The sequence below is a fragment of the Heterodontus francisci genome, chromosome 38, assembly GCF_036365525.1.
Source record: "Heterodontus francisci isolate sHetFra1 chromosome 38, sHetFra1.hap1, whole genome shotgun sequence".
NCBI classification, from domain to species: Eukaryota; Metazoa; Chordata; class Chondrichthyes; order Heterodontiformes; family Heterodontidae; genus Heterodontus; species Heterodontus francisci.
The window spans coordinates 46,148,970-46,171,886 of record NC_090408.1 but is presented as its reverse complement, the minus strand read 5'-3'; the positions used below and the strand labels follow the sequence as shown (position 1 = coordinate 46,171,886).

At 44.4% G+C, this 22,917-nt stretch overlaps 1 protein-coding gene across 1 annotated transcript in view; it reads left to right on the top strand.

Annotated features, from left to right (window-relative positions):
• The window catches only part of cilp (cartilage intermediate layer protein, nucleotide pyrophosphohydrolase), a 90,958-nt gene extending 73,946 nt beyond the window's left edge, over positions 1–17,012 (top strand). Inside the window, exons 8-9 of the mRNA XM_068017651.1 lie at positions 11,711–11,868; positions 14,593–17,012. Of these exons, the coding sequence (XP_067873752.1) occupies positions 11,711–11,868; positions 14,593–16,982 (2,548 nt within the window). The 3' untranslated portion in view covers positions 16,983–17,012. The remainder of the gene's footprint in view (positions 1–11,710; positions 11,869–14,592) is intronic.
• Positions 17,013–22,917: the final 5,905 nt, after the last annotated feature.

Below are 22,917 nucleotides of genomic sequence, written 5' to 3'. Positions count from 1 at the left end.
GGTGTTGACTTAAGCAACATGTCATCTGATTATAATCACAGATGTGAAGCCTGGAATACCCACTGGCTGCACAGCAACCGGGGGCAAAACTGTTATGCCTTTGACACCTCTTAAAGGGAACCACACCATGGCAGCATAACAAAGGGAGCTTTTCTGAACAGAGAAATGGCTGCAGCAAGTACTGAGATACTGGCACCATGCAGACTTTAGAGACTAGGTTACAGGAGGTGCCTACATGTGGTTACTTGCTGGGCACAAGTGTGCAGGTGCTAGGGCAGGGAATAGGTGTCAGCTCGCTGCAGGACCCAGACTGAAAGGCCCAGTCTACCAAAGAGGTTGATGGGCAAATACTGGAAAATGCTGGGCCACTGGGCAGCCTACCAGTCAGTTGTGCACAATTTTTTTTTAAATTAATTTCTTTTTGGGGGATGTAGGTATTGCTGGCTAGGCCAGCATTTGTTGCCCATCCCTAATGGCCCTTAAACAGAGTGACTTGCTAGGCCATTTCAGAGGGCATTTTAAGAGTCAACCACAATATCACAGAGCATAGAGGAGTCCAGTTCCAACTTGTCAGGGCTTCACACAGTGCGTGGAAACCATTCTATCCAACATATAGTGAGTGGTAAGCTCCATCAATACCAGTGCCCACCCTCCCTCCCACCATCCCTGTCATGGAGCCTCCTGACACATCACATAGCTGCCATGGAAGCTCAAACGGCTACTATCTTGGCTTTGGTGGCCTGTGTTGATGGGGGTTTCCAGAGTGTCACCTCGCTCCTGTATTCTGTTCATGAGCAGAGCCCCAGGAGTGCCCAGGCCTGATCCCAGGAGAGTGACCTTGACCTCATTGGAGAGGTACCTGTTTTCCTTTCTCAGGACCACAGCATACCTGCTCCCTCATCACCCATTCTTCCAGTGTCCGGCACTGGGCCAGGCTGCCACAGCCCAGACCAAGAGATTGCCATCTTGAGCCAGGGACTTGAGGCCCAGAGCTGTTTGAGGTGGCCAACCATGGCCATCTGAAGGGTCCTCAATAAAAGATCACAGCCTTCCACCTTCTGAGCTGCAACCAGTGGGGAAACACAGTGTTCGAAGTACAAGGATAGGGAATGAAACTCTCAGGACAGGCATTAGGGAACAGTGCAATGGTGATTCAGAATCATTTTGTTAATGCTGACACACTGTGACAGAACTTATTTGATAAATTAGTCTTTTGTTCTGGATTTGGTGTAGTGAAATGAGGGAAGACCCCTTAGGCTGCAGTGATGGAAGGCAATCAGAGGGTGGTTGTATGGAAAGTGTTGGTGAGGAATGTGGGACTGTTGGTGTATTTATTGCAGGTGTTCACGTGAAGCATTCTTCAATGAACAAGTCTTATTAAATTGAATAAAAGTTTTTTAAAAAATGAGAAAATAATGACACTGAAAACCAAAAAATCTCCAGCATATTAAAATAAGTAGATGAGGAGATTGTACATGTCCTAGTCATGATCTTCCAAAACGTTGTTGATTCAGGAAATGTCCCCGGTTTGGAAAATTGCCAATGTCACTCCGTTATTTAGGTACCAGAGGAAATTATCAGCCTAACATTAGCTGTGGGACAGTTATTGGTTTCTGCTATTAGGAACAGGGTAACTAAGCATGTGAACAAGCATGAGCTGATCAGAGAGAACCAACATTAATTTATAAAGGTCAAGTAATGTCTAATGAAATAAATTGAATTTTTTTGAAGAGGTAACAAACATGGTCGACAAGGTTCCAGATAAAAGACTGTCATGAAATATGAGTGTGCTTGTAAGGGGAGGCAACATTTGAGGTGAGTAGTTGAGTTGATTAAGTGGTAGGATATAGAGAGTTGGGATAATGGGTATATACTGCAACTGGCAGCTTGGTGACTAGTAGTGTCCCTAGGGTATGCTGACCCACCTGGAATAGCTGGGAGTTTCCTGGAACTAGGGGTGTTCCTCCCCTAATCACTGTTTCCAATAGCCTGGGAGATTCAGCAATTTTAAATTTCCCACCACAAGGTCTGTCCACCCCCACTTCGTAACATCACTGGCTGATTGATGTCACCAAGCCAGAGGCTTCTGTAACAGCATAGAGAGCCAGCACCACGTGGAGGAGGCGAGACAACTGAGAATTGGAGGAGTCAGGAATCACAGGTTTCAGCATGTGGGTGGGAGGGGGAGTCTCTGAAATGGGGGAGTTCCTTGCTTTACCCTTCTCCCTCGCTCCTGGGCAGTCTCCTGATTCCTGCTAACTTGTTGTACAACAGCTGCTGGCGTGAAACCATGAGCAAAGATAATCAACTACAGGGGACCCAATTTTTATACAATAAATGTGATAACATTTGTAGAAGTCATGTAAACAAATGTGATGTGAACAGATGAATACAGAGTTGTATATCCAAGTTTGCTGACGAAATTAATCTAAATGTTGGAGTAAATAGTGTAGATGGGAACTGAAAATTGCAAAGGGACATTAACAGATTAAGTGAGTTTGCAAAATTATGACAGGTGGAGTTCAATGTGGGGAAATGTGAGGTCATCCACTTTGAACCTAAAAAAGATAGATCATTAATGGTGAGAAGCTAGGAACTGAGAGATTTAGGGGGGGGCCAAGTACAGAAATCACTAAAGCCAGAGGACAGGTAAAAAAAAAAATCAAAAAGCTAGTGGAATGTTGTTCTTTATCTCAAGAGTCTTGGAATACAAAGGGATGGAAGTTATGTTACAGTTATATAAAGCTGTGGTTAGTACGGTATTTAGTTTTGGGTACTACACCTCAGGAAGGATATATTTTATATATATAAATATATATAAATTTAAATGTTGTATATAGACCCCCAAACAGCAGGGGTGATGTAAAGGATGGCATTAAACAGGAAATTAGAGACGCATGCAATAAGGGTGCAACTGTAATTATGGGTGACTTTAATCTACATATGGGCAAACCAAATTAGCAATAATACTCTAGAGGAGGAATTCCTGGAGTGTGCGTACATGATGGTTTTTTGAATCAATACGTTGAGGAACCAACTAGAGAACAGGGCATCCTAGACTGGGTATTGTGTAATGAGAAAAGATTAGTTCACAATCTTGTTGTGTGGGGTCCCTTGGGGAAGAGCGACCATAACATGATAGAATTTTTCACTAAGATGGCGAGTGAGAGAGTTGATTCTGAGACTAGGGTCCTGAATCTAAATAAAGGAAACTATGAAGGTATGAGGCGTGAGTTGGCTATGACAGATTGGGGAACGTTACGAAAAGGGTTGACAGTGGACAGGCAATGGCTAGCATTTAAAGAGCGCATGGATGAATTACAACAATTGTTCATTCCAGTCTGGCGCAAAAATAAAACAGGAAGGGTGGCTCAACCGCGACTTACAAAAGAAATTAGGGATAGCATTGGATCCAAGGAGGAGAAATATAAAATGGCCAGAACAAGCAGCAAACCTGAGGATTGGGAGCAGTTTAGAATTCAGCAAAGGAGGACAAAGGGATTGATTAAGAAGGGGAAAATAGAGTATGAAAGTAAGCTTGCAGAGAACATAAAAACTGACAGTAAAAGCTTCTATAGATATGTGAAGAGAAAAAAGATTAGTGAAGACAAATGTGGATCCCTTACAGTCAGAAATGGAGGAATTTATAATGGGGAACAAAGAAATGGCAGACCAATTAAATACATACTTTGGTTCTGTCTTCACAAAGGAAGACAGAAATTACCTTCTAGAAATGTTGGGGAACCTAGGGTCTAGTGAGAAGGAGGAACTGTATGAAATCAGTATTAGTAGGGAAATGGTGTTGGGGAAATTGATGGGATTGAAGACCGATAAATCCCCAGGGCCTCATAATCTACATCCCAGAGCACTTAAGGAAGTGGCCTTTGAAATAGTAGATGCATTGCTGGTCATTTTTCAAAATTCTATGGACTCTGAAACAGTTCCAACAGATTGGAGGGTAGCTAATGTATCCCCACTATTTTAAAAAGGAGGTAGAGAGGAAACAGGGAATTATAGATCGGTTAGCCTGACATCAGTAGTGGGGAAAATGCTAGAGTGGAGAAAATGCCAAGAGAGTGTGGGAAAATGGCACACTGACACGGAACACAAAAGTCCGAGTGTATCAAGCCTGTGTCCTCAGTACCTTGCTCTATGGCAGCGAGGCCTGGACAACGTATGTCAGCCAAGAGCGACGTCTCAATTCATTCCATCTTCGCTGCCTCCGGAGAATACTTGGCATCAGGTGGCAGGACCGTATCTCCAACACAGAAGTCCTCGAGGCGGCCAACGTCCCCAGCTTATACACACTACTGAGTCAGCGGCGCTTGAGATGGCTTGGCCATGTGAGCCGCATGGAAGATGGCAGGATCCCCAAAGACACATTGTACAGCGAGCTCGTCACTGGTATCAGACCCACCGGCCGTCCATGTCTCCGCTTTAAAGACGTCTGCAAACGCGACATGAAGTCCTGTGACATTGATCACAAGTCGTGGGAGTCAGTTGCCAGCGTTCGCCACAGCTGGCAGGCAGCCAAAAAGGCGGGGCTAAAGTGTGGCAAGTCGAAGAGACTTCGCAGTTGGCAGGAAAAAAGACAGAAGTGCAAGGAGAGAGCCAACTGTGTAACAGCCCCGACAAACAAATTTTTCTGCAGCACCTGTGGAAGAGCCTGTCACTCTAGAATTGACCTTTACAACCACTCCAGGCGCTGCTCCACACACTACTGACCACCTCAAGGCGCTTAGCCATTGTCTCCCGAGACAAGGAGGCCAAAGAAGAAGAAGCCTGACATCAGTAGTGGGGAAAATGCTAGAGTCCATTATAAAAGATGTAATAGCAGAGCACTTGGAAAACGATAACAGGATCGGACAAAGTCTAAAATAAAAGCAAAATACTGCGGATGCTGGAAATCTGAAACAAAAACAAGAAATGCTGGAATCACTCAGCAGGTCTGGCAGCATCTGTGGAAAGAGAAGTAGAGTTAACGTTTCGGGTCAGTGACCCTTCTTCGGAACTGACAAATATTAGAAAAGTCACAGATTATAAGCAAGTGAGGTGGGGGTGGGGCAAGAGATAACAAAGGAGAAGGTGCAGATTGGACCAGGCTCCAATCTGCACCTTCTCCTTTGTTATCTCTTGCCCCACCCCCACCTCACTTGCTTATAATCTGTGACTTTTCTAATATTTGTCAGTTCCGAAGAAGGGTCACTGACCCGAAACGTTAACTCTGCTTCTCTTTCCACAGATGCTGCCAGACCTGCTGAGTGATTCCAGCATTTCTTGTTTTTGTTTCGGACAAAGTCTACATGGATTTACAAAAGTGAAATCATGCTTGACAAATCTACTGGACTTTTTTGAGGATATAACTAGTAGAATAGATAAGGGAGAACCAGTGGATGTGGTGTATTTGGACTTTCAGAAGACTTTTGATAAGGTCCCACATAAGAGATTAGCGTGCAGAATTAAAGCACATGGGATTGGGGAGAAGGTACTGAACTGGATAGAGAACTGGTTGGCAGAGAGGAAACAAAGAGTAGGAATAAACGGGTCTTTTTCCAAGTGGCAGGCAGTGACTTGTGGGGTACTGCAGGGATCTATATAATAATATAGATGAGGGAAATACATGTAACATATCCAAGTTTGCAGATGACACAAAGCTGGGTGGGAGTGTGAGCTGTGAGGAGGATGCAGAGGGCGGCACAGTGGTGCAGTGGTTAGCACCGCAGCCTCACAGCTCCAGCGACCTGGGTTCAATTCTGGGTACTGCCTGTGTGGAGTTTGCATGTTCTCCCTGTGTCTGCGTGGGTTTCCTCCGGGTGCTCCGGTTTCCTCCCACATGCCAAAAGACTTGCAGGTTGATAGGTAAATTGGCCATTATAAATTGCCCCTAGTATAGGTAGGTGGTAGGGAAATATAGGGACAGGTGGGGATGTGGTAGGAATATGGGATTAGTGTAGGATTAGTATAAAATGGGAGGTTGATGGTCAGCACAGACTCGGTGGACCGAAGGGCCTGTTTCAGTGCTGTATCTCTAAAACTAAAAACTAAGAAGCTCCAGTGTGATTTGGACAGGTTGAGTGAGAGGGCAAATACATGGCAGATGCAGTATAATGTAGATAAATGTGAGCTTATCCACTTTGGTGGCAAAAACAGCAAGGCAGATTATTATCTGAACAGTGATAGATTGGGAAAGGGGGAGGTGCAGCGAGACCTGGGTGTCCTTGTGCACCAGTCGCTGAAAGTAAGCATGCAGGTGCAGCAGGCAGTTAAGAAGGCAAATGGTATGTTGGCTTTCATAGAGAGAGGATTCGAGTACAGGAGCAAGGATGTCTTGCTGCAATTATACAAGGCCTTCACACCTTGAGTATTGTGTGCAGTTTTGATCTTCTTATCTGAGGAAGGATGTTCTTACTATGGAGGGAGTGCAGCGAAGGTTCACCAGACTGATTCCTGGGATGGCAGGACTGAAGAGAGATTAGGTCGATTAGGCTTGTCTTCACTAGAGTTTAGAAGAATGAGAGGGGATCTCATAGAAACCTACAAAATTTTAACATGACTGGACAGACTAGATGCAGGAAGGATGTTCTCGATGGTGGGGCAGTTCAGGACCAGGGGTCACAATCTAAGGATAAGGGATAGCCATTTAGGGCTGAGATAAGGAGGGATTTCTTCACCCAGAGAGTGGTGAACCTGTGGAATGCTCTACAAAAAGAAAGCAGTTGAGGCCAAATCATTAAAAATATTCAAGAAAGAGTCCGATATAGTTCTTAGGGTTAAAGGAATCAAGGGATATGGGGAGAAAGCGGGAACTGGGTACTGAGTTTGGACGATCAGCCATGATCGTATTGAATGGCGGTGCAGGCTCGAAGGGCAGAATGGCCTACTCCTGCTCCTATTTTCTATGTTTCTATATTTGGCCTTGGAGGGGGTGCAATGTAGAATCACAAAAATGGGGGTTTAAAGGGTTAAGTTATGAATGGGTTGCATAGACTAGGCTTATAATCCCTTGAAAATAGAAGATTAAAGGATGATCTAATTGAGGGGTTTAAGATGGTTACAGGATTATTATAGAGTAGACAGAGAGAAACTATTTCCTCTGGTGGGGGTAGTCCAGAACATGGGGGAATAACATTGAAATTAGAGTAGGTGATTCAGGCTTATTTCCACCTCTGTAACATCACCCAACTCCGTCCCTGCCTCAGTTCATCTTTTGCTGAAACACTCATCCAAGCCTTTGTTACCTCTAGACTTAACTATTCTGATGCACTCCTGGCTAGCCTCCCAAATTCTACTCTTCGCAAGCTTGAGCTCAACCAAAACTTGGCTGCCTGTTTCCTAACTCACACCAAATCCCATTCACCTATCACCCTGGTGCTTGTTGATCTACATTGACTCCCATTTCATCCTTGATTTCAAAATCCCTGCATGGCCTTACCCCTCCCTATCTTTTAATCTCCTCCAGCCCCATAACCCTCCAAGATATCTACGCTCCTCTGCAAGTTCTCCCTGTGTCTGCGTGGGTTTTCTCCGGGTGCTCCGGTTTCCTCCCACAAGCCAAAAGACTTGCAGGTTGGTAGGTAAATTGGCCATTATAAATTGTCACTAGTATAGGTAGGTGGTAGGGAAATATAGGGAGAGGTGGGGATGTTTGGTAGGAATATGGGATTAGTGTAGGATTAGTATAAATGGGTGGTTGATGGTCGGCACAGACTCGGTGGGCCGAAGGGCCTGTTTCAGTGCTGTATCTCTAATCTAATTCTGGCCTCTTTAGCATTCCCCGATTTTAATCGCTCCACTATTGGTGGCTGTGCCGTCCGCTGCCTGGACCCTAAGCTCTCGAATTCCCTCCCTAAACCTCTCCACTTCTGTACCTCACTCTCCTCTTTTAAGACCCTCCTTATAAACTTACCTCTTTGACCAAGCTTTTAGTCATCTTAACCTAATATCGCCTTACGTGGTTCGGTGTCATATATTTTATTTTATACTGCTTCTGTGAAGTGTCTTGGGCCATTTTATGTTAAAGGCATTAAATAAATGATGTTGATGAGTTATGTCAGGAAGAAATTGTTCACACAAAGGGTAGTGGAAATCTGGAACTCTCTACCTCCAAAAAGCTGTTGAGGCTGGGCGTTAATTGAAGATTCCAAAATTGAAATTGATAAGTTTTTGTTGGGTAGAGGTATGACAGGTTACAGAACCAAGGCAGGCAAATGAAGTTAAGTTTCAGATCAGCCATGATCTAACTGAATGGCAGAACAGACTCCTCTTGTTCCATTGGGCAGAATTTTAATTGCCAAGGGGAGGGGGCAGGGGGTCGGCGTGGGTGGGCAGGGGGGTGGGGGGAGTTAAAGCCCCAAAAGGTGGCATCAGGGCTGTAGCCAGACATGATCCTGCCCAGTTACAGGTTTAACCCTCCCATGGAGCTTTTGGGTAAGTAATTAAAATATTTAAATCCCCAATTAACTCAGGATTTAACCCAGCATTTTAGCATTGGGTTGCCTGAGCTGTGTGGAACTTAAGACAACCAGGCTACAGCACAATGGGAAGTGATTGTTCTGTGAAACTGACCAACTGGGATATCTTCAAAGAGTGAAATTGAATAGCTGCAGGCATACCTGGGTGCTGCTGCTCACAGCACTTCTTCTGAGAGTGTGCTTTTACTGCTGGACGTGTGATTTCCTATTTCTTGGAAGTCATTTCACCTGCGTTAGTCTTCACTCACCTTGATCTGCACTTCCCAGCGGTCAGCCTTCATTGCAGCTTGGAGGCAGCTCTGCCTTGGACCTCTGATAAGGAACAAGAGGAGCAGCAACAACAACACCAGCTGCCTTCTCCTCAGCCACATGCCAGATGGGCTGGACACAGAGGTCCGTAGAATAGAATCATAGAATGATTACAGCATAAAAGGTGGCTATGAGGCCCACTGTGCCCATCCTGGCTCTCTGCAGCAGCAATTCAGTTAGTCCCACTCCATGCCCTTTCCCTGTAGCCCTGTATTTTTTTTTTTGTTTCAAATAATCCAATCTCCTTTTGAGAGCCATGATTGAATCTGTCTCCTCCACACTCAGGCAGCTCATTTCAGATCCTAACCACTCACTATGTAGAAAAAGTTTTTCCTCATGTCACTTTTGGTTCTTTTGCCATTCACCTTAAATCAGTACCCTCTGGTTCTTGACACTTCTGCCAATGGGAACAGTTTCTCTCTATCTACTCTGTTCAGGCCCCTCATGATTTTGAAAACCTCTATTAAATCTCCTCTCAAACTTCTCTAAAGAGAAGAACCCCAGTTTCTCTAATCTATCCATGTAACTGAAGTCCCTCATTCTGGAACCACTCATAAATCTTTTCTGCACCCTCTCTAAAACCTTCACATCATTCCAAATGTGCGGTGCCCAGAATTGAAGACTGTACTCCAGTGGAGGCTGAAGGAAGCGAGAGCCCCAACATAGGCTGTATTGGCAGAGGATCAGCTGTCATGTGTGAACACCAATGCCTCAGGAGGCGCAGGCTTGCAAGGCAAGTCCCGGCTGACATCAGCCCCCTAATTCCCAGTGGGCCAGGTGAACACACATTGCCAATGGCTATCAAGGTTTCTTTCCATGGCTGGCCGGCTCCCCCCTCTCCCCCCACCTCCTGATTCTCTGCCTCTCCCTGAAGTTATGAGTTTGCTTCTGTAAGGAGAGAAAGCAGAGTGCAACAAATGGATTGTGTGGAGAGGAGGGAAAGACAACATTTGTGGAGGGGGACTGTGAGGCATGGTGCTAGAGGGCAATAGGCTGTGGTTGAGTGTTGGCTTATCAGATGGAAATGTGAGGTGCCTGGAGAGAGAAGAATAAGTGAAGCTGCAAAGTGTGTCGTTCTGAGGACTGCTATGCAAGAGAATGCTAGGTAAGTCAGAGTGTGGGGCTTGGCACCTGAAAGTGTTATGTCACTCACCCTTACTGACCTCCTGAGGTCCTAGATCCTCTTGGGGCACTTTCTCCAGGTTGGAAGGACCACACTACTGTTGCTGACTTCCTTGGCCACTTCCATCCACACCTGCTTAGTTTGAGAGGCTGGCCTCTTCCTCCCAATCTGCAGGAAATATTACCTCACTTTGGTCTCTTGGATCCTACAGCAGGATCTCCAGGTAAGAGTCCAAGAGCCAGGAGGCAGCTTTCCCAGGTCACCACTCCATTTTGTGGTTGCTGAAGCCTAAGGAATCAATGTCCAGTTCAGTCCCTGACTCCTGCCAGGGTCCGTTACTTTGACAGATTGGCGCGTCATCCTCTCCACACTGTCATTGGTCGGGAAACCCAGAAGGGGGTGCTAAGTCTGTGGTTCAGTTAAACAGCCAAGGCAAAGCCCACTTCAATTACAAACAGGTTCGCAACCTACTTGTCTAAGGTTACAACAGGATATAGATCAACTGGGAAAGTGGACAAGGGAGTTGCAAATGGAATTTAACGCAGACAAGTGCAAAGTGATGCATTTTGGGAAGTTAAACCAGGGCAGGACATATACAGTGAATGGCAGGGCCCTAGGGAGTGTTGTTGAGCAGAGACACCTTGGGGTGCAAGTACATAGTTCCCGGAAAGTAGCAATACAGGTGGACAGGGTAGTGAAGAAGGCGTATGGCATGCTTGCCTTCATCGGTCGAGGCATTGAGTAACAGAGTTGGGACGTTCATGTTACAGTTGTACATAACGTTGGTTAGGCCGCACTTGGAGTACTGTGTGCAGTTCTGGTCGCCGCACTACAGGAAAGATGTGATTAAGCTGGAGAGGGTGCAGAAAAGATTCACAAGGATGTTGCCTGGTTTGGAGGGCTTGAGTTATAAAGAGAGATTGGATAGGCTGGGTCTGTTTTCCCTGGAGCGAAGGAGGCTGAGAGGGGACATGATAGAGGTATATAAAATTGAGAGGCATAGATAGGGTAGATAGCCAGAGTCTGTTTCCCATGGTAGGGGTGACTAAAACTAGAGGGCAAAGATTTAAGGTGAGCAGGAGGAGGTTTAAAGGGGATCAAAGGGGTAAATTTTTCACACAAAGAATAGTGGATATCTGGAATGAGCTGCCTGAGGAGATGGTGGAGGCAGGAACAGTAGCGACATTTAAGAGGCATCTGGACAGGTACTTGAATGAGCAAGGCATAGACGGATATGGAATTAATACAGGCAGGTGGGATTAGTATAGATAGACATTATGGTCGGCATGGACGCGGTGGGCCGAAGGGCCTGTTTCTATGCTATACGACTGACTCTATGACGCTACTGCCCCGCACTGTATGCTGGTCTGTTTAGATAAAATTCTGCCCAATGTCGCTGTCAACTCTGACTGTGAGGGCTACTGTTGGCCTCTCCTCTTCCTCCTCCTCTTCCTACTCCTGATTAAAACCACGAAACACCATACTGCCAGTGCCAATGTCCCTTATTTGTATATATTTAAAACAGCTGGCTGGTGTCATGGTGACTGCTCATGGGAATTGGTTAAAACATGTGGAAAAAAGGTGGCTGATTGGCAAAGGGAAACCAGTGGGAACGGTTTGCTAACTACACTGAATAAACACTGCAAACAAATGTTTTAAAAGTATGTTGTGTGATGAAACAGATCTCCAAGCTCATGTCTGCCCTGCCTGCTCCAGATTAGAGGGGGAAGCCCATTGTGCTTTTCTGTTCCATCTAAATTCTGTATGTTTCTCTCCTTTAAATTGTCTCGCACTCCTATCTTTGCAGGTATCATAATGGCTCTTTGCTAGATGTGAAGACATATGGATATGACAGTACACTTATGTTAAGGCAGCTGCAGCCGCAACATGCTGGGCAGTACTTGTGTCAAGCTAGCAACACTGCAGGTTCTATTAAATCTCAGCCAGCGACACTTACTGTGATAGGTAATTAAATAACTAAACACATTTCATTCACAGCTAGAGATTGTTTTGTGAGAAACTTCTGGAACTTAGTTCTCCTATTGTCTATATTGGGACCTTAGTATGCAAGTAATAAAGAAGGCTAATGGAATGCTATCTTTTATTACGAGAGTAATTGAAAATTAAAGTAAGGATGTTACCCTTCAGTTATATAGGGCATTGGTGAGACCACATCTCGAATACTGTGTGCAGTTTTGGTCTCCTTATTTAGGGAAGAATGTAACTGCGTTGGAAGCAGTTCAGAGGAGGTTTACTAGATTGATACCTGGAATGAGCAGGTGGTCTTATGAGGAAAGGTTGGACAGACTGCGCTTGTTTTCACTGGAGTTTAGAAGAGTGAGGGGAGACTTGATTGATGTCTATAAGATCCTGAACGGTCTTGACAGGGTGGATGTGGAGAGGATGTTTCCTCTTGTGGCTGAGTCCAGAACTAGGGGGCACTGTTTTAAAATTAGGGGATGCCCTTTTAGGACAGAGATGAGGAGAATTTTTTTTCTGAGGGTTGTGCAGCTTTGGAACTCTGCCTCAGAAGCTGGTGGAGGCAGGAACATTGAATATTTTTAAGGTGGAGGTAGATAGATTCTTGTTAGGCAAAGGAATCAAGAGATATCGGGGGTAGATGGGAGTCTGGAATTCGAAACACAAACAGATCATCCATGATCTTATGGAATTGCGGAGCAGGCTGGAGGGGCCGAATGGCCTACTTCTGTTCCAAATTCGTATGTTCTTAAGTAAAAGAATATTTTTTAAAGGTGTGAAACTTCTTAATGTTGTTCAGAGACTTGTGTATACTAGTACAAGGCACACAGAAAGTTAGTGAGCAGGTACAGCTAGCAATTGGGTAAGCAAATGGCATGCTGACCTTTAATGCAAGGGGGTTGAGTTGAAGAATAAGGAAGTCTTCCTACAATTGTATAGGGCTTTGGTGAGACAACACCTGGAGTACTGTGTGCAATTTTGGTCTCCATCTGTAAGAAAGGATATACTTGCATTGCAGGGAGTACAGCAAAGGGTCACTAGATTGGTGGCTGGGATGAGAGGGTTGTCCTCTGATGAGAGAATGAGTAAATTGGGCCTATATTCTCTAGAGTTTAGAAGAATGAAAGGTGATATCATTGAAACGTACAAGGTTCTGAAGGGGTTTGACATGGTAGACACTGAGAGGTTATTTCCCCTGGCTGGGAATCTAGAACACAGTTGCACATTTTCAAGATAAAGGTTTGATCATTTCGGACTGAGATGGGGAGAAATTTCTTCATTGAGAGAACTGTGAATCTCTGGAATTCTCTACCCCAGAGGGTTGTGGATGCTCCAGCATTGAGTATATTTAAGGCTGAGATACAGATTGTTGGTGTCTCAAGGAATCCAGGGATATGAGAATTGGGCCACAAAGTGGAGTTGAGGCATATCAGCCATGATCGTATTGAATGGTGGAGCAGGCTCAAGGGGCCGAATGGTCTACTCCTGCTCCTATTTCGCATGTTATTAGTATTGCCCCACCTACGGTGCAAGACTCTCTCAGTACCATCCCTCCAACTTTATTTTATTGATTCACGAGACATGGGAGTCAGCTGCAATGCCAACCTTTGTTGCCCATCCCTACTAGCCTTTAAGAATGTGGCTGTCAGCTGCATTCTTGAATTACTGCAGTCTGTGTGGTGAAGTTCATAGTGGTCTGGCTAGGCCATTTCAAAGGGCAGTGGGTCTGGAGTCACATAGGCCAGACTGGGTAAAGACAACAGATTTCCTTCTCTAAATGACATTAGTGAACCAGATTTTTTTTACAACCATCTAGTAGTTTTATAATCACCATTACTGATACCAGCTTTTTCATTCAAATTTATCTAATTAATTGAATTTAAACACCCCAGCTGCCAATGCTGGGATTTGAACTTGTCTCCAGATCATTAGTCCAGATCTCTGGATTAGGGGTCCAGGACCATATTCAATATATTATCATACTGACGGTACCACACTCCATCAGTACTGCCCCAAGTGTTTCCCCGGTTTGGGTTTTCAATGGGTGGTGTCAGCTGCCTAAGCACAAACCAATCCTAATGCGCAGCCTCAAACAAGCATTAAGCTCCTTACTTACATGTGCAAAGCACTTGATGTCTGCTTTAGGCTTCAGCCCTCAATGTATTTTTTCTTTCTCCATATGGCGAGTGCACTTCCAATGGAAATGTGCCTGTACTTCCTGACTGCCATATTGAGGCTTAGTAGGCCAATTCAACCCAAAGAATGAGCTCTGTTTTGCCAAATTTAAAGGCCTTTCTGATTTATATTTGTGTCAGCTTAGGTCTGTTGGTAGCACTGTCACCTCTGAGTAATAAGGTTGGGTTCCAGGATGTGCACACTAACCTGGGCTGACACGCCACTGCAGTACTGACAGGGTTTGGATATAAAAGATAACTGCTCCCGTTATCAGGTGGATTTTGAAGATGTTGTAGCACTTTTTGAAGGAAGGTGGTAAATTCTCGCAGAAAGGTGACCAGCATTCCTTCCTCAAATTATACCACCAAAAACCAAGCAGTTATCTTTTTGCCTTTTATAGAATATTCCTGCCTCACTTTTTCCTCCATAACAAAAGTAACCATATATGAAATGCTTTGAGGTGCTTCTTAGAGGTGTGAAAAAAATAAAAGCAGAATTTGTGATGGTTTATTCGCAATGTTCTTGTTTTCACAGCTCTGGGTGCTCCCTCTTGCAACCCCAAACCTGAGAGTCACTTAATACAACTTCCTTACGACTGTTACCAGAATCTGACTCAGTCCTTTTATTACAATGTGGGCAAATGTCCTGTAGCACCGTGCGCTGGAGAGCACAAACCAGAGTTACGATGCAAAGATACCATAGCTTACTGCTGTGGGGCAGTGAAACTAGAAGAAAGGAAGATCTCCTGCATCAAATACGTGCTTCCCATCAAGGTGGTCAGCAGTTGTGGTTGTCAGAAGTGCGTTGAAACCAGGACAATTGTCCGTGGCCGTGCAGTAGCTGCTGATAATGGTGAACCCATGCGGTTTGGACAGATTTTCATGAGTGGAAAGAAGATCAGTATGACAGGGTACAGGGGAACATTCTCCATTCAAGTCCCTGCAGACATAGATCGGTTCGTGCTCACTTTTGTGGATCGTTATCAAAAGTTTGTAAATACAACAAAGATTCTGCCCTTCAACAAAAAAGGAGGCTCTGTGTTTCATGAAATTAAACTTGTAAGGAAGAGACCAGCAGTCATTTTAGACTGTTCTGTCAGCAACACCATCTCCCTGGGAGCAACAGAAAACCAAAATCCAATAGCGGAATTGGAGATTCCTCCCAACTCTTTCTACAGACAGAATGGAGATATCTATAGGGGTTTAGTCAAAGCCAGTGTAACTTTCTTGGATCCAAGGGACATCTCTTCAGCTTCAGCAGCCCAGAGTGATCTGAATTTCATTAATGAAGAAGGCGATGTTCTTTCTTTGAGGACATATGGCATGTTTTCTCTTGATTTTATGGATGAAGCAGCAAAAGAAAGCCTCAATGCAGGACAGGTGAAGGTTTTTCTGGACTCAGTCCAGGTTAAAATGCCAGAACACTTGGAGAAAATGAAGCTGTGGTCACTCAATCCTGAAACGGGCTTCTGGGAAGAAGAAGGGGATTTTACTTTTATTAGAAACCAACGAGGTAAACGGGAGGAGAGAACCTTCCTGGTGGGCAACATGGAGATTCGAGAGAGAAGACTTTTTAACCTAGATGTCCCTGAAAGCAGAAGATGCTATGTGAAAGTCAGAACTTTTCGAGGTGACCGATTTATGCCAAGTGATCAGACAGAAGGAGTTGTTGTATCTCTTATTAACTTGGAGCCCATGCCAGGCTTTTCCTCTAATCCCAGGGCTTGGGGTCGTTTTGATAGCACTATTACTGGTTCAAACGGCGCTTGCTTGCCAGCTTTCTGTGACGACCAGCAACCGAATGCTTACTCCGCCTATGTAATGGCAACTCTCGGAGGAGAAGAACTTGAGGCAGTGGCATCCTCCCCCAAAATGAATTCTTATGCAATAGGTGTTGAGCAGTCTTACTTAAATAAGCTGCAGTACAGAAGGTCAGATCATGAAGATGCCAAAGCTAAGAAGACAGCTTTTAAAATAAATGTAGTTAAACCTATTCCCAATGCTCCAGATGAAATGAATGGTCCTATTTACTCTTATGAAAACTTAAAAGAATGTGAAGAGGCTTCATTTAATGCAGGCCACTTCCGATTTTACAGAGTAGAAGGAGACAGATATGATTATAACACTGTAGCTTTCAATGAGGATGACCCACTGAGTTGGACAGAAGATTATCTTGCTTGGTGGCCAAGACCATTGGAATTCAGAGCTTGTTATATAAAGGTGAAAATCAGTGGACCTCAAGAGATCACTGTGCGATCTCGAAACATGGGAGGGACTCATCCTCGGACAGTTGGAGAGATTTACGGCATTCGTGATGTGCGGAGTACCCGTGATAAGGACCAGCTGGGTGTCTCTGCTGTTTGCTTGGAATTCAAGTGCAGCGGAATGCTCTTTGATCAAGAACGCATTGACCGCACATTAGTGAAGGTCATCCCCCAAGATGGCTGCTACAGAGAAAGTGTAAACAATATGTTACGGGAATATCTGGTTAACCATCTTCCTCTTGCTGTCAACAATGACACTAGTGAGTTTACTATGTTGGCTCCACTCGATCCTCTTGGACACAACTATGGAATCTACACAGTAACTGATCAGGATCCAAGGACAGCCAAGGAAATAGCACTGGGGAGATGTTTTGATGGAAGTTCAGACAGTGTATCCAGAGTCATGAAGTCTAACCAAGGTGTGGCATTGACCTTCAACTGTAATGAGAGGCCCATGAGGCAGCAGAGTGTATTCCAGAGCCTGCAGAACTCTCCAGGGCAATCAATCGCAAACAGCATGAGGATGGGACGAGAAAAGAGAGGCAGGGGACAGAGAGACAATCTGTTCGGCCTTCGTCTATTTAATAGATTGAGAAAACTGGGGAGATCAACACACAGACAGCAATGGCAGAAGAGCCTGGAGTTCAGTAATGTGGATTAAACCAACCATTGCTCCAAACAAACTAGCTTCAGAAACTTGATTTAGTCAGTTACAAAATCAGCCCTTACTAAAGAAGGAAATTGATTCTGTTCATTTATTGAACTGTGATAATATCATTAGTCAATTCTTTTTGAAATACCTAAATATAAATACTATTTATTTCTGGCAGTGTTTGTGATAAATGCTTTACATTTGGGTCAAGGTCTTTGAGGCACTACACCACTTGCAATATACTCTAGCAAAACCACATTGGAAACTATTAAACACCTTGTAAGTATAACTAGCACCATGAACCTATTCCAACCTTTCTTTTGATTGTGTATTCTGCTTGTAGTTAGTATTATGGAATATGTGCTCTTTGTACAATAAATTACTTGAATTTTAGATCTGCATAACATTGTTCTTGTGCCAATTATTTGATAGAATCGTACTTAAGGACTCTGGTGATCTGGCGAGTTTAGAGAAGCTGGAATTGTTTGCCTTAGAACAGAGACAGTTAAGGGGTCTTTTAATAGAGGTGTTCAAAATCATGGGTGGTTTTGACAGTTTCTCATTATTTACTCTGTTTCCAGTGGCAGGAGGATCAGTAACCAGAAGACACAGATTTGAAGCAATTGGCAAAAGAACCAGAGGTGACATGAGGAGATTTTTTTTGCACGGTCAATTGTTATGTGGAATGCACTGCTTGAAAGAATCTGCTTCCACTACTCTATAGTAACTTTCAAAAAGGAATTGAATAAACACTTCAAAAGCAAAAATCTGCAATGCTATTGGAAAGAATAGGGGAGAAGTGGGACTAATTGCAATCAAAATAGACAGTATCTGCTGACGCACAGTGATCGCAGACCCGAGTGCATCATAAACAGAGTGCAAAAGTTGGGAATCCTGTGTGGGGGGTGAAAAGGGGGGGGGGGGCGGTACCTCTGCTTTATGCCCCCCAATTATTGCAGTGGTTCATGTAAGCTTGAGGTATTTAAAAATTTTGGCTGATGTTTTATTGCCGAGTACAAGTCGGTGTGTAGAAAAAGAACATTTACAATGTGTAATATATGTCCTAGAATGAACAAGGGGGAATTCCATATTAAATTTAGTAATGAGCAATGAGCCAGATTTAGTTAACGGCGTAACAGTGAATCAGCATTTATCAAATAGTAATCAAGTTCAACATGGCTGTTTTATGTTTCTCCCTTTCAAACAATAAGATTCTAGATTTAGGCAAGGCTGACTTCAATGCGAGGAATTAGACTGTCCACAGTAAACTGGGCAAATCTGTTAATGAGTAAAAAGACAGAAGATCAATGGAAGGTATTCAAAAATATTTTATGATACAGAAAAGTTTTATACCCCTGAGGAACAAGAGCTCTACTTGCCAAAAAAAAACCATGGATGACTAAAAAGTAAGAGACAACTATAAACAATAAAACTAAAAGAGTGCCTAAAGTAATGGCCAGGTGAACATCTATGGATGTCATTTCGTGATGTCCAGAAGGCATTTGATAAAAGTCCCTAAGAGACTGTTGGCTAAAGCTGAAGCCAAGGAATTGTAGGCAAATTATTCAGAAATTGGCTGAGCAGTAGGCGACAGAGTAGGGATAGTGGGCAGGTACCCTAATTGGCAGGATGTAAGTAGCATATCCTGCAAGGATCCAAATTTGCCGATAGCACAAAGATGGGCAGCATTGTAAGCAGTGTAGATGGAAGCATAAATTTACAAAAAGATACTGATAGATTAACTGAATGGACAAAACTATGGCAAATGGATTTCAATTTTAAAAAATGTGAGGTCATCCACTTTGGACCTAAAAAGGATAGAACAGGGTACTTTCTAAATGGTAAAAGCTAGAAACAGTGGAATTAGAATTAGAACATTACAGTGCAGTACAGGCCTTTCAGCCCTCAATGTTGCGCCGACCTGTGAAACCATCTGACCTACACTATTCCATTTTCATCCATATGTCTATCCAATCACCACTTAAATGCCCTTAAAGTTGGCAAGTCTACTACTGTTGCAGGCAGGGCGTTCCACGCCCCTACTACTCTCTGAGTAAAGAAACTACCTCTGACATCTGTCCTATATCTATCACCCCTCAACTTAAAGCTATGTCCCCTCGTGTTTGCCATCACCATCCGAGGAAAAAGACTCTCACTATCCACCCTATCTAACCCTCTGATTATCTTATATGTCTCTATTAAGTCACCTCTCCTCCTCCTTCTCTCCAACGAAAACAACCTCAAGTCCCTCAGCCTTTCCTCGTAAGACCTTCCCTCCATACCAGGCAACATCCTAGTAAATCTCCTCTGCACCCTTTCCATAGCTTCCACATCCTTCCTATAATGCGGTGACCAGAACTGCACGCAATACTCCAGGTGCGGTCTCACCAGAGTTTTGTACAGCTGCAGCATGACCTCGTGGCTCCGAAACTCGATCCCCCTACTAATAAAAGCGAACACACCATATGCCTTCTTAACAGCCCTATTAACCTGGGTAGCAACCTTCAGGGATTTATGCACCTGGACACCAAGATCTCTCTGTTCATCTACACTACCAAGAATCTTCCCATTAGCCCAGTACTCTGCATTCCTGTTACTCCTTCCAAAGTGAATCACCTCGCACTTTTCCGCATTAAACTCCATTTGCCATCTCTCAGCCCAGCTCTGCAGCCTATCTATGTCCCTCTGTACCCTACAACATCCTTCGGCACTATCCACAACTCTACCTACCTTAGTGTCATTCGCAAATTTACTAACCCACCCTTCTACACCCTCTTCCAGGTCATTTATAAAAATGACAAACAGCAGTGGCCCCAAAACACATCCTTGCAGTACACCACTAGTAACTAAACTCCAGGATGAACATTTGCCGTCAACCACCACCCTCTGTCTTCTTTCAGCTAGCCAATTTCTGATCCAAAGCTCTAAATCACCTTCAACCCCATACTTCCGTATTTTCTGCAATAGCCTACCGTGGGGAACCTTATCAAACGCCTTACTGAAATCCATATACACCACATCCACTGCTTTACCCTCATCCACCTGTTTGGTCACCTTCTCGAAAAACTCAATAAGGTTTGTGAGGCACGACCTACCCTTCACAAAACCGTGCTGACTATCGCTAATGAACTTATTCTTTTCAAGATGATTATAAATCCTGTCTCTTATAACCTTTTCCAACATTTTACCCACAACCGAAGTAAGGCTCACAGGTCTATAATTACCAGGGCTGTCTCTACTCCCCTTCTTGAACAAGGGGACAACATTTGCTATCCTCCAGTCTTCCGGCACTATTCCTGTCGACAATGACGACATAAAGATCAAGGACAAAAGCTCTGCAATCTCCTCCCTAGCTTCCCAGAGAATCCTAGGATAAATCCCATCTGGCCCAGGGGACTTATCTATTTTCACACTTTCCAAAATTGATAACACCTCCTCCTTGTGAACCTCAATCCCATCTAGCCTAGTAGCCTGAATCTCAGTATTCTCGACAACATTTTCTTTCTCTACTGTAAATACTGACGCAAAATATTCATTTAACACTTCCCCTACCTCCTCTGATTCCACACACAACTTCCCACTACTATCCTTGATTGGCCCTAATCTAACTCTAGTCATTCTTTTATTCCTGATATACCTATAGAAAGCCTTAGGGTTTTCCCTGATCCTATCCGCCAATGACTTCTCGTGTCCTCTCCTTGCTCGTCTTAGCTCTCCCTTTAGATCCTTCCTGGCTAGCTTGTAACTCTCAAGCGCCCTAACTGAGCCTTCACGTCTCATCCTAACATAAGCCTTCTTCTTCCTCTTGACAAGCGCTTCAACTTCTTTAGTAAACCATGGCTCCCTCGCTCGACAACTTCCTCCCTGCTTCACAGGTACATACTTACAAGGACACGCAGTAGCTGCTCCTTGAATAAGCTCCACATTTCGATTGTTCCCATCCCCTGCAGTTTCCTTCTCCATCCTACGCATCCTAAATCTTGCCTAATCGCATCATAATTTCCTTTCCCCCAGCTATAATTTTTGCCCTGCGGTATATACCTGTCCCTGCCCATCGCTAAGGTAAACCTAACCGAATTGTGATCACTATCACCAAAGTGCTCACCTACATCTAAATCTAACACCTGTCCGGGTTCATTACCCAGTACCAAATCCAATGTGGCATCACCCCTGGTTTGCCTGTCTAAATACTGTGTCAGAAAACCCTCCTGCACACACTGGACAAAAACTAACCCATCTAAAGTACTCGAACTATAGTATTTCCAGTCGATATTTGGAAAGTTAAAGTCCCCCGTAACAACTACCCTGTTACTCTCGCCCCTGTCGAGAATCATCTTCACTATCCTTTCCTCTACATCTCTGGAACTATTCGGAGGTCTATAAAAGACTCCCAACAGGGTGACCTCACCTCTCCTGTTTCTAACCTCGGCCCATACTACCTCCGTCGACGTGTCCTCAAACGTCCTTTCTGTCGCTGTAATACTCTCCTTGATTAACAATGCCACACCCCCCCCTCTTTTACCATCTTCTCTGTTCTTACTGAAACATCTAAATCCCGGAACCTGCAACATCCATTCCTGCCCCTGCTCTACCCATGTCTCCGAAATGGCCACAACATCGAGATCCCAAGTACCAACCCATGCTGCAAGCTCACCCACCTTATTCCGGATGCTCCTGGCGTTGAAATAGACACACTTTAAACCAGGTTCTTGCTTGCCAGTGCCCTCTTGCATCCTTGTAACCTTATCCCTGACCTCACTACTCTCAACATCCTGTACACTGGCACTACATTTTAGGTTCCCATTCCCCTGCTGAATTAGTTTAAACCCCCCCGAAGAGCACTAGCAAATCTCCCCCCCAGGATATTGGTACCCCTCTGGTTCAGGTGAAGACCATCCTGTTTGTAGAGGTCCCACCTTCCCCAGAAAGAGCCCCAATTATCCAGGAAACCAAAACCCTCCCTGCTACACCATCCCTGCAGCCACGTGTTCAACTCCTCTCTCTCCCCATTCCTCGCTTCGCTGTCACGTGGCACGGGCAACAACCCAGAGATAACAACTCTGTTTGTTCTCGCTCTAAGCTTCCACCCTAGCTCCCTGAATTTCTGTCTTAAATCCCCATCTCTCTTCCTACCTATGTCATTGGTGCCTATGTGGGCCTCCCCCTCCCCCTTAAGGATCCCAAAAACACGATCCGAGACATCACGAACCCTGGCACCTGGGAGGCAACATACCAACTGTGAGTCTCTCTCGTTCCCACAGAACCTCCTATCTGTTCCCCTAACTATGGAGTCCCCAATGACTAATGCTCTGCTCCTCTTCCCCCTTCCCTTCTGAGCAACAGGGACAGACTCTGTGCCAGAGACCTGTACCCCATTGCTTACCCCTGGAGGTTCTAAGAGACTTTTGGCGGCAGGGGGGGGGGAACAGTGGTTTCCAGGTATGCAGATCATTAAAATGTCATACAAGTACAGAAAATAATCAAAAAGGCTAATAGAATGCAAGTCTTTATATCGAGAGGACTTAAATACAAAGTGGTAGAAGTCATGCTTCAGCTGTACAAAGCCAGGTTAGACCACACCTATATCACTGTGAACAATTCTGGGCATCACACCATTAGGAAGGATATATTGGCCTTGGAGAGAGTGCAGTGCAGATTTAATAGAATTATACCGGGACTCCCAAGGATTAAATTAAGAGGAGAAATTTCTCAAATTAGGGTTGTATTTCCTGGAAAGTGAGAAAGTGCTCTAAATACACAGCAGGTCTGGCAGCATTTGTGGAGAGAGAAACAGAGTTAATGTTTCAGGTCTGTGACAAAGGGAGGAGGGGGTTGGGGAAGAACAAGAAATGGGAAGGTGGAGTGCACTGTTAATTCAGTCCCACTTCTCCACAGGTCACAACATATCAATAAATTTTCCCACTTATTGAAACAACCAATTAGA